We start from the raw sequence: 12,503 nt of genomic DNA on the forward strand, positions 1-12,503 counted from the left end.
AAAATTATTTTTTGTTATTTTAATAAAGAAATTTAACCTTTTAACAAATTCTATATTTTTAATTTAATTAAGGAATAGAACTTGTTTTAAATATTATTCATTACTGTAGTGTGAAATTTACCTACCTAAAACCTACAGAAGAAAGGATATTTGAAAAAATGTTCAGATTTATATTCAATATAATTATTGGAATGACGTTTTTTAAATATACTCAATATCTAAACACAATATCTTCTCCTGATAAAAAAATCAACATTTTTTACATATTTCAAATGTAATCCATTACTTCAAATTTATCTGTATGTATAAAAGAGTAAGGAAATTGGTGTAAAAGAAAACAAATTTCTATATATAGATAACTATATATATTTATTTTGCTACAAAAATACTAGCTATTAATGATTTCATTAAAGAATATTTTTCAATTGCTACATGTATTTTTAAGTTAAATTAAAATATTTATAAGTGTAGATTAGTTTTTTAAATTAAGTTTTATTCCATATTTTATTTAAAACATAAGGTAAAAATAAAATACAGTATTTTTTACTACTAAATAACCTAGAATATAACAAAACTGCAAACTGGTATAAAAATTAAAAGTAATAATTTAATGATACATTTTATGATGGAATTCTGTCCCAATCTTCAGCTATTTTTAAATAATTCACAAAATCAACTATACGTTTATCGCCTTTAGATATATATTTCTGTTCTCTTTCTATAACTTTCGTCATATACCACTTTTCATTTTTCTTTAGTTCTTTAGCGTGGCCAGCAGATTGCTCCTGTAATGGAAACAAATTTTATTAAAATCAGTTACTTCATTGCTGAATGTGTGATTTCTTTAATTTAACTTGACGTTATACACTCTACGCATGAGGAATTTTCTAAAGCACATATACCTAAATAAAATTTACATTTATGTAAACTGCAAATCATAATTTTACTTCTGAAAAACAATAGTGACATTAATAAAAGCAATAGCTGCTTCAATCCTGCGCCACAAATTGGGTAAATCAGTAGGTAGCAGAGGCACATGCACACCTTAGGTAGCAGACCTTATAGGCCACCAGAAACAAGCTGTTATTGGGACCAAATAAAATTCTTTGTTCATCTTGCAGCTGGGGAAATAGCTGTGTATGCGGCATATGCAAATAAGAAACTCCTGTTATGCTTGCTTCAGTAAAAAAGTATGGCCATTAAAAGTTCAAAACACAGATGACTTTCTGTTTAGTAGTTGCCGTATTTGCTATTGCTGTTGTCAAGCAGAAAGATAGGTAATCAATCTACAGCCATACACGCAAATAAAACTATACTTCTACTCTTTGATCTTTGCCTTAAATCAACAACTGCACACATCATCAGAGATATAATAAATAAAAATACTGATACCAGACTTTTTCTCCAGAAGAGTCACCTGAGGACATGCTCAGGTTCACTATAATAAACCCCCTTATCCATCCCTAAAAGTTTGTGGTATACTGAAAAACCTACAGGAAATATAAACTGTTCAGCCAGATACTTACTGCAATACATACTGTATTACTGAGAAAATATTTTAATAATTTACCAAGAAAAGAACACTGAAACACTTGATGAATTTACAATTTTTAACATTCTTTTAGATTTTATTCATGTTTAACACTATATACATCATATATAGTGATAAACAAGTAATATATATCATATATTACATTATAATCACATATATTCTAGAATCAGAATTAAAAACTTAGCAATAATATAAATTTTAAAAGTTTTTAATTCTAATTCTGCATTTAAATTGGCTCACTGCCATCTAATACATTCGTTCTCAAAGTGGACGATAACATCCCCTTGTGGGTGCTGGTGGCCTTCGGTGTATGGGGGGGGGGGGGTGTAGAAGGCCCACAGAAAATTGGGTCAATCAGGCGGTCTAGAAAGGCGATGGCTGATTAAAAAAAGCAAAGATTTTATATTTTCCTGATATTTCAAGAAAATATAATTTTTTGTACACTAGTACAAAAAATTAAAGGGACACCTAAATTTTATGATAAAAAATTATTGTATTCAAACTACTTGAGACAAATAAAAAAAAATTAAAGCTTGAATACTTACTCTACTTTTTAATAGTATACTTCAGATTTAAAAATCATCAAATTGAAAAAAAAATCAGTGAGAAGTTTTAGAAAGTTGAAAGTTTTTCTTCATTTTTGATAAAGTGCATGGAGGAAACAAAATTTTTTCAGTAAACTGCATTAAAATAGTTTTAAAGCTTAAGACAATCTTCAATTTCTTTTTTTGTATGTCTACAATTTTTCTTAACAAAAAATTTCACTTTAAAGAGAAAAGGCCACTTTTGTCTAATGCTGCATATCTCCCAATCTAAGCAACATATTGATACAAACAAATATGGAAATTAAATGGTTTTGATCTAGCTGATTTAACTTTAATGACAAATTGTGGTCATTAATGTAGCATTGCAGTTTTTGGGCTTTTGTTCATTTTGTGTCAAGATATTGAAATCTTTAAAGATCGAGACTGCAACATATATCACCCACTCTCAGATATCAACCCAAGATCAAAAATTACAATTGCATTAAAATTACAATATATAGTTAGATACAATTATAATTTTTTTGAAAGCAATTTTAATAAAAATACTTCCAAATATGATTAAGTATGCGTTTTAACTGCTCTCATTTAAAATGTAAGTTTTAACTCAGAATTACGATATGCCATGTTTAAAAACAATAATTGCAATTGCTGTTTATAAGAGCGCATCTTAAAAACAGCAACTGCAATTATTATTTTTAGCAGATGGTAAGTTTACAAATTTTGGGGCACTAGAAAATTTTTGATCCTCTATGTTGGCGGTGGGAAAAAAGTTTGAGAATCAATGATCCAATAGCACCTCTATGTAGTGAACTATAAAACTTTATAATGGGCTACTGAGCTATATGGTTACTAGTGTTTATCATTACAGTCATTTTAGTTGGTCGTGGCTCACTTCGCTATCCCTTCCTATCCAGCCAGAGGGTTCTGCCCCTTAGAGCTCGCCGAGTTAATTAAACTCACTTGTGAGAATAAAGATGAATAAAAATTAAAGCCTGTTCAATTTATAAAAAAATATCAGTGTATTATAATTTCTTCACAGCAACAGTTTGATCAGCACAGAAACTAAAACTATGAGTAATCTAAGAATGTGGATTTCAAAACAGTTTATCTCCATCTTAAAAATATTAGTTATTGAATAACTGTACTTCATACAGGTAAAATTGTACTTTGTGTTATCTGACAAACACCCCTAGGAGATGACCGTACTTCGTTTCTCATCTTTAAAAATAAATTTAATTACTTTATGCTTTTTAGTCAAGTAACCGCAGGTGCAGCCAGTCACATTGCATGAACAATAACAGTGGCAGTGTTAGTTGAGCAGCCATGCTGAAGGCATGGCTGCTCTGTCACACCCTTTAAAAAATTTTAATTAAAAACCCGAAAATGGTTTTTAGATATTTATCTGAAGAGTATTTGCAAACCCCAATCTAGTGAATTTCTTGTTTATTATATTTGTAAGTTGGAAAAAATTGCAATCATCGTTCAAATCTCTTTTACCTTTCTTCACACCTTTCAAGGTTGAACTTGAAAAATCTAAAATTGATTTTTAGATATTTACATACACTAAAAAATCAAGTTAATATCTTCATTTGTTACAGAGTTTAAAAAAACTCAAAATCCATTTTAACCCTTTAAACTCAGAATTTCAAAAAATCTAGAAATAAGTTTTTAGACTTTTGCACGAAGATTACCCACATAAAAAATCTAGAGATAAGTTTTTAGATATTCATATGACAATTATACCAAAAATGAAGTTGATTTCTCCATTTGTTACCAAGGAATTAATAAAATAGTAAATTTCATTGTTACTCCATTTTAACCCTTTAAACTTGGAATTTCAAAAATCCTTTCTTAGTCAGTACTTACACCAAAAGAAAAGAACATGTATACAAATTTTCATCAAATTATCTTCAGCAGTTTATATATATATATAATGATTGAAAACGGTAAATCAAATATTTACTTAAATAAACATTACCACTGTTAAGAAAGGATGTCTCAAATACAACATATTTGCCTCTTCTACTTTTATTTGCTCTTTAAGATCTTCTACAGCATCTTTTGTAACTTTTTTTACAATTCTGAACTTTCTGTAAAAAAAAAAACAAAAGATAGATAAAATATATGATAAACACAAAATGACATAGTAACATTTTTCTCAAAATTCAAAATGAAATGTAAATTACCATTATTTTTTTTAATGTTAACCACCATTAAATAATAATAAACACACATATTAAATTTAACAAGTATTAACAGGTTTTTTTTTATTGCAATACAATATTAAAAAATTAATTCATAATAACTTTAACTAATTTTAATTTTCATAACTTTTATTTTTTTTAACCTCCAGGACCACTATTTTAGGTATTGTATCAAAGAATGAGATGAAAGACAAATGTAGCGTATGAAAATGCTATGCCTAACTGGGATTCACACCCGGGACCTCCAGATGAGAGGTCGAGACGCTACCACTCACACCACAGAGGCCAGCTAACTTTTAGTTAATTCATAATAACTATACTTTAGGAAGATTATGAAACAATAACATGAAATAAATATCTATTTAAAAAAAAAATAATAAAATCTTGAGACATGAAAATATCACTAAAAAAAAAAAAATAAAACTCATTATTTTTCGTGCCAGTATATTAATGTAATTATCTTTAGTTATTATCTATTACTCATTTAAAATAAATTTATGGAGTTATGTTATTGGCAAAGATTGTAACTGATAAGACAGAAATTTAATTAAGATCAAATAATATTTAATTGATTAATGTCATTCTGCAATAATAAAAGAGCAATGTAAAATTTTATTTAAGTCTACAAAAAAGCAATGAAGATTTCTTAAGCAATAATGCTGATAACAAAAGTGTTAATTAAAAATAAAAGCGAGCCAGAGAATAATTTTTTCATATCATTCTTTATTCCTTAATATAAAATGATTTATTGTATAATTTCTTTTTTCAATATTTTATTACAGTTTATAATAAAGAAAAATGTTATCTTTGAAGTAAGATTAACATTACTCTATATTATCATTAATTTAATCTTTCATGCATGAAAATATTAATTTATCGATATCAAAATGTCTTAACCAATACTTATTATAACTTATACATATTATAAAATACATTTTTGTATTTTAAGTGCATAATTTACAATCTTCAAGTAAAATGAACTACAATAAAATAATTTTAAGTAATGTAAAATCAATAATTAATTACAACCTTGTTTTATTACATTAATAAACTTTCTGAAAATTGAAATAATTCATCAACATACAGTACTGACTGTGTTTGGTGGTTATTTTGTTGTTATTTGACGTTAATAAACTTTTTCGTACTTTTTTCTCACAAAATTAATTTTAGTTTTTTTTTTTTTAAGTTTTAGTTAATGTGAAGTATCTCAATAAATTTATTCATCATCATTCTAGATTATCATATACATGCATATAGATAAACTCAAACACATTAATTCTATACAAACTTATTTTTGTGGATAATTTTTCCCCCAAAATGAAGATTTTAACAAGACAGAAAATCTAACATTTTATAGACAGCAAAGTTAGCCCTTGGCTATTAAATGTTATATTATAAAAATCCTCAGGTTTCCAAGCATCCAGTGAAAAACGTAATACATAAGAAATTAATTTGTTTAACTATGAAATTTAATTTTTGTTTGACATATTCTTGTGTGTGTATATATGTGGGTGTGTGTATATATATATATATATATATATATTTAGTTAATCATATAATATTTTTTCAGCCACTCCCTAAAGTACAGAATTAAAGAACATTCTTACCTTTACTCTTTTTTGCTCATTATAGCACTTTCAGGCGTAAGCCCATCTTCAGTAATGTTTTCTTTAAAATTTTTCTTCTTTTTTATATTTACACATTAAAATAAAATGTAATACATTAAAATCTATAGAACAAATAATTGTTCAGACAGTAAAACTTTTTTTTTTAAATTTAAAACTTTTCTGTATTAACATACAGATAACATGTTATAAAAAAAAATTTAATTAACATTTTAAATTTAAAAAAAAATGTTTACTGACTGAACAAATATTTTTATATATATACGCACATAGGATATTGTTTTTTTAATGTTTCAATTTATACATAACCTCTGATAAAGATTACTTTTTGAAAATAAAAATGGAAAGCAACAGTCTTTCCTTTATATAGCAGTGAATGTACAAACTATTTATTACAACTAAGAATATCTAGGAATGGCTCTGATTTTGTAAGTGTATGTGCCAGTATCAGTTACCTTTGAGCAGACAACAAACAATCATATACTGCTCAACAAAGCAGCAACTAATGTTGTTAGCTTTGTTTACAGTGATAAAATTTAAGTCTTATACACGTTATTACACCATAATCATATTTACCAATTTCAATTACCATCATCAGCCTCATTTAATTACGTGGGAGAGATTATCAAGTATACATTTTATTGCATCTTTTATTAACAAATTTCAATAATTTAACTAATAATTAAATTTAATTAATAAATTATCAAATTTATAAAATGAATTGTTATAAACACCCTATAACATTTTTATTGCTATTTATAATTAATAAATTAAAATCATGTTTATTAATAACTTGTTACAATAAGATAAAAAACATTAAAACAAAGACAGCAGGTAAAAACACATGTACGTCCTGATTTACTACAGACTGCACAACCACACAGCTCGCTTTTATACGCAACCCTATCATACTGCCTACACAAATATTTACAAAATAACCACTGCTAACTGGCTAGTAATAAACATATATTGATTGCTATCTCTCAGAGTTGTATTAAGATATTTTCAGCTGTAATATAATCTATTGTAAAACCAAACTTTGGAATTACAACAAAAGTTATAAATTATTTTTTTAATTTATGTTACTGTTCTGTTGATAAATAGTGTGTGTGCATATATATATATATATATATATATATATATCAAATTGCATTCTCACAACAAAATTAATTATTTTGTTAAAATCAATTTAAAAAACACATATATATATACATATATTCATATCATAATGTAATAATAATCTTCTGTGAATGCTAGCATTTTGAATTGATATTATTCTCCAGTTGTTTATTTGATTTTATTGCAACAATAAATTAGAAATGATTAAAGTTTTCATAATGTTTTTGATTAATTCTTCATAATAAAAATCAGAAGTGAAGGCAAGATATTTGCAAAGTACATATATATTTATGGATATTTTTATGGACATTTACACGCAAATGTCCATAAAAAGTTTTAATAGCCTTTGTTTAATCATTCATTAATCAAACAATTCTCAACAGAAAAACAATCTATCAGTTAAGATTTATTTCAAAGCACATTATACAAAAGTTGTAATTTGAAATGCATACCTATTCATCTATTAAACATCTATTCACATATTAAACAAGTCCACCTGGTATATGTATAATGCACTAACAAAAAAATCTTGCTAGTGCATTATAACTGCCGTTATTCATTATTAGAACTAATAAGGATATAACATTTATAGAATACAAAAGGAAATAAACTGCTAAATTACATCAATTATTACCACTTAAATGATATTGATAATTAATATCAGAAAAATGTTTTAGAATAGATTAACTTATTTTCACAGTAATTGTTAACATTTTGGTTGTTTATCCATTCGTACATTTCAACTAAAAATATATATTCTTCCATACACTTCTCTTTGGAAATATTGACTGAAAATGTAGGTCTAGTCAAAAAATAAATTAAATGTCTACAAGAATATAGTAAATATAACAATACAACTAACCATATATCAGAATTTATGTCTACTATCTGGGATACTTAAACTCAAGAAGGGACTGGAGCTTTAGACTGTCCTTAAAGTATTTTTCTATCTAAACGCACTACTAAAATTAAAGACTATTTTTAACATATGGTACTAATATAATTAAATAAATAATTATGTAGGAAATTACATTCTACTCAATTTTTATTTTTAGACAAATATATGTACTACACATCCACTACCAACATTATATGAGTAACAAGTGTTTAACACCCTACACTTTTCTAATAATCATGTAACTAGAACTGCAAAAAAATATTTCTTTTTTTTAAATCAACTGATACTTCTAGTTTAATTTAATTTGGTGACTGATGATGGAATATGAATGGAGAGCATGGAGGATTTAATTCAAAACAATGTTAACCTCTAAAAATTATAAAACTCAAGTACAAAGAGGAAGGTTGTACATATTTTGTTTTTACCTGCACTGAATAGCACTGATTTACTTGTCATACTGGCCACATACAGGGAATGACATAAAGGTCACAGATTTGTATTATCATATATCATTACTTCATGGTATGTAATTTCAGATGTAAAAAATGCAATATATATTCTTAACAGCACAAGCACTAATAAATTTACAGTACTACCACTAACAACACCAGTCACCAAACCATGCCCAAATATATATATAAACTATTTAATATACTGTAACTATTATTCAGTACCCTTATTTTCCTGTAATTCAAATTTATTATGCTCTCCCAAGTGATCTATTTCTAGTTGAGTTTTTGCCACGTCCATCAGAGCAGTCTGAATTTTACTTAGTAGTATTTCACCTTCATAAACAATTTTCTTCAAGTGTTCCGCAGCTTCTTTATTTTCTTGTTCCAATTCATTAAAACTTTCAATGTGATTATCTACGGATAAATTATCGTCATGGAGATGTTCAATTAAATGTTCGATGTCTTTGGCAGTACGAGCAATCAACGTAGCAAAAATTTCTGCGTTATCAATTTGCAATCTTGACGACTGAGAATCACCGTTTTCATAACCCAATGATTTGGATTCTGAACCATTCGTAAGACCACATTTTTGTAATGTACCCACACTGTTACAGAAATATTCTGCCTGAATATTAATTAGTTCCTGTAACTGAGTTAATATATCACTCATCCTAGGTACACTATATTAACACTATACTCCCTACCCACAATACAATTACGTAATCTTAGGTTAAGTCAATAACTAAAATAATTATTAATGAATTACCCCGTAAAAATATTGCCTCTCGGCCCTTTAAATCCTTCAGGAAGTCGTATTTTACGTTTTGATAATAAAGTGGTGAATAACCTCATCTTATATATATATATATCACTTATTTAACTGTACAAGCTGACGAATGAGAGCTTTCAAACCAACTCAGAATTCTAGAAATTATGAAATTTCAGTTGCAGCGTCAAAAGGCCAATTAATCCGTAATGAAATGTAATACTAAAAAAGTCAACGTAACGGAAACCATAAAAACTCCTAACCTTATAAAATGCAGCGATAGAATGTATACAATTATAGCATAACTTAATTCTTACGCTAACGCTATCTAGCACGTTGACTGGTAACGGCACTACAAAATATATGTTAAGGATATTACTATTGACTAAGAACGTGGTATTAAAATAAATATTTCTAATTCAAGATGATGTTAATTTCCAAAACTGATTACTTGATAAAAAAAAAGAAAGTTTCAATGATTAGAAACGGATCTATACAATACACTTGTTATATGTTTTTTGATATAATACTATATTTTCATCAAAATAGCTAAAACAGTTTACTACAATTTAGATGGACTCATATTTTAATCTAATACAACTAAATTGATGCAGTGTGGAGTTAATAATGTTTATTATAGTATATTATACGGCAAGAAACCTTCAATCTATGTGTTCGTGAATCTGGAGGAGAATGTAATTCTCCATTCATTTTCTTAATTAAGAGTAATTCAGTGTTATTTGCTTATGATATTCTTGTTCATAAAAAGGCAACTCCCTTTACTCACCTAAAAATAGTTTCATTCAACATTGAATAATGATAAATTTCAACATTGCTAACAGCTTAACTGAATAACTACAGCATACTTTTTTATGTGCTATGGGTTAAGTTAACTTAATAACACTGATAGACAAAAACAAAAATTTTTAATGTTTCTCTAAGTGTGATACCATTTCTTGAATTGCTTTTTTGCGTTCATTACAGATCTGTAAATACAACTTTTCTATCAACCTTAGTTTTAAATAAATTACGCTTTAAAAAAAATCAGGGAAAATATAGTTAAAATCTGTAAAATTTATAATTTTGCATGGCCATATCTGTTTTAATAATTTCGCTGATGCATTTCTTTTATAAATAGCCTCAGGCACATCCCGATTTAATGACACAGTTATCGAATAATGTGTTAGTATTCCACTCTATAGAGGCTTTCCATCACCGAAATGTCGTGGTGGAAACGTTCACAGTGTTCGTCACTTCAACCTCTCCAAGGTTGTCCGGGAAGAAATTCAGGTATAAGTGGAGGAAATGTATTTTCAAAAACATTACATGCCATAGCTCTGTATGACGTAAGAAGTTGATTAACAATAGTGTGGTAATTGTCGGATTTTTGTTTGCCGAGAAGATTTTTGTAAACGTCTTTTAATTAAGCACAAGCAGCACTTTCTACATTATTTAACATTGAGTTAAATACATCATCTTTGACCAACAAATATTCTTACTCTAATCTTCCCTTTACTTACATTCGGAAGTTTCTGCCTGATGTACAAAAATCCGGGACTATCCTTCTTCATTGCTTTTACAAAATTTTTCATTAGTCCTAGCTTGATTGAGAGGGAGTAAAAATATTTTTTTGGGTTCAACTAAGGAATTCATGAGTCCTTAGTTTAAAAAAATATTCATAATATTTTTTCCATTTGGAGTTAAGTTGTCTCATTTCTTCCACTCTTTCGTAACATAATGTTTATCCTTAGCTTGGCTGTCCCATTCACAAAGAAAACACATTTTTTACTTAGCATAGCCTAACAAAATAGCTATATCTTTCAAATCACCATATATGTTCCAGCTATGTTTTTATAATTTATTTTTTCAAGAACGTCTTTCATCACATTGTATGTCTCTTTCAAATTAATACCATAAGCAATTGGTATCGAAGGATATTTGTTACCGTTGTGTAGTTGAACCACTTATAAACTATAGTTGAATGAATGTATGAAAAGGCGCAAATCCTCAGGTTTATGAACTTGCCCAAAGTGCAACAAAAGCTCATCAATTGTGTAATAAACCAAATTATTTTCATCAATAAAGTACTGAAAAAGTCCTTTTTGTCCTCTTCAAAAGCCTGAAATTTTTGTATTTTTATTAAGTAAATAACAACATTGCAGTCTTGATCCTAACCGTTCAGCTTTATTTTTTGACAAATTTAAATCCCTAACCAGGCCATTTAATTCACCTTGTGATATAAGATGTGGCTTATTGGAAGATAATTCAAAATCAAAATCATTGTTTTCTTCAGTACTGCCTGATTCTTACTCGCTGCTTTCGAACATACATTCACAGGTGGCTCAGGAACAGGAATAATTTCACTGTGAGGTACAGGCCTGATTGCAGATTGCAATGAAGGATATTTTACAGTATGTTAAGATTTTTTAGAAATTCCAAACACATTTGTTAAACAAAAGTAACAATTGGTTACACGATACTTTGGTTCATGTCAAACCATAGGTACACCAAATGGCAAAGCCTTCTGTGTACTTTCAGCCATCCTCTTAAATATACAGAACAATTAATGCATACTATATGAGGAGCACACGTTTTATCCTGATTACCAATTGTACAGTGAAAGTACAAATGATATGCCTTTTTAATTAAAGCTGTAATGTTTTTTCTATTCAATTTCATGGTAAACTCATCACATACATAACATAAGGCATCCACATCATTTACACAATTTTGAGGTATTATGACACTGTACTGTTAACAAACTTATGACAGCAATAAGACTGAACAAAGTTAATTAATTCCTAAATCCAATGCTTAATACAAACAACACAGCTATGTTTTCAGCTACTTGTTTTGATCCGCACAGATGTTATTAATCTCGTCCATGAAGGCTCACTCTTCAGTATTAGATATGATGTCATAATATCTGACTATGATATAATTTAATTTTTTCTATATTATTGTTTATTTATTGCATACAAATTATGTTAACAAAGTTAAACAATAAAAAATGAGCTAATAAAATACAATATAGGAGCTTAAAATGCTAACTATACACTGAAAAAAGAAAAAATCCTTTACTTAAAATTAAAAAATTTTTCAAAATGGTGGGTGATAGAAAGACAGTTTATATTCGTTTTCGGCATGAAAAACATATTAAAAACATGTATCACACGTTAGGAAACAAAAATTATGTTTATCAGTATAATATTTGAGAGAGTATTTAATGCCAAATTTTTTTTTTATTTTAGATAGATTTTTTTTTTAATTTTATTTCAGTCAATCAGTTTCCATAACTTTTTTTGATATACAGTACCAGATCTTTGTCTTTTGTAATGTCTT

At 27.5% G+C, this 12,503-nt stretch overlaps 1 protein-coding gene across 4 annotated transcripts; it reads right to left on the minus strand.

The window, feature by feature from the left end:
• Window positions 1-342: 342 nt before the first annotated feature.
• On the minus strand, window positions 343-9,986 carry LOC142327574 (large ribosomal subunit protein mL63). Of its 4 annotated transcripts, none has more exons than XM_075370743.1 (3): window positions 9,949-9,986; window positions 4,076-4,187; window positions 343-785 (listed from the first exon to the last, which is right to left on the minus strand). In XM_075370743.1, exons 1-3 carry the CDS (start codon window positions 9,969-9,971, stop codon window positions 621-623), a joined length of 300 nt encoding a protein of 99 aa, XP_075226858.1. In that variant the 5' UTR covers window positions 9,972-9,986; the 3' UTR covers window positions 343-620. The 4 variants fall into 4 exon arrangements, 2 of the variants coding, with proteins under 2 accessions (XP_075226858.1, XP_075226857.1); XM_075370742.1 differs by lacking the exon at window positions 9,949-9,986 and adding an exon at window positions 9,162-9,418; XR_012757015.1 differs by lacking the exon at window positions 9,949-9,986 and adding an exon at window positions 8,618-9,155 and having other exon boundaries at window positions 647-785; window positions 4,061-4,187.
• Window positions 9,987-12,503: the final 2,517 nt, after the last annotated feature.

The sequence above is a fragment of the Lycorma delicatula genome, chromosome 7 (genome assembly GCF_047948215.1).
Source record: "Lycorma delicatula isolate Av1 chromosome 7, ASM4794821v1, whole genome shotgun sequence".
In the NCBI taxonomy this organism is placed as follows: domain Eukaryota; kingdom Metazoa; phylum Arthropoda; class Insecta; order Hemiptera; family Fulgoridae; genus Lycorma; species Lycorma delicatula.

Excerpts from the sequence above, each read along its gene's own strand:
- LOC142327574 (XM_075370742.1), bottom strand. The coding sequence starts at position 9,247 with ATGAGGTTATTCACCACTTTATTATCAAAACGTAAAATACGACTTCCT. Across the intron at positions 4,188-9,161 it reads AGAGGCAATATTTTTACGGG|AAAGTTCAGAATTGTAAAAA; the intron begins GTAATTCATTAA and ends TTTTTTTTACAG. Across the intron at positions 786-4,075 it reads GACATCCTTTCTTAACAGTG|GAGCAATCTGCTGGCCACGC; the intron begins GTAATGTTTATT and ends TTTCCATTACAG.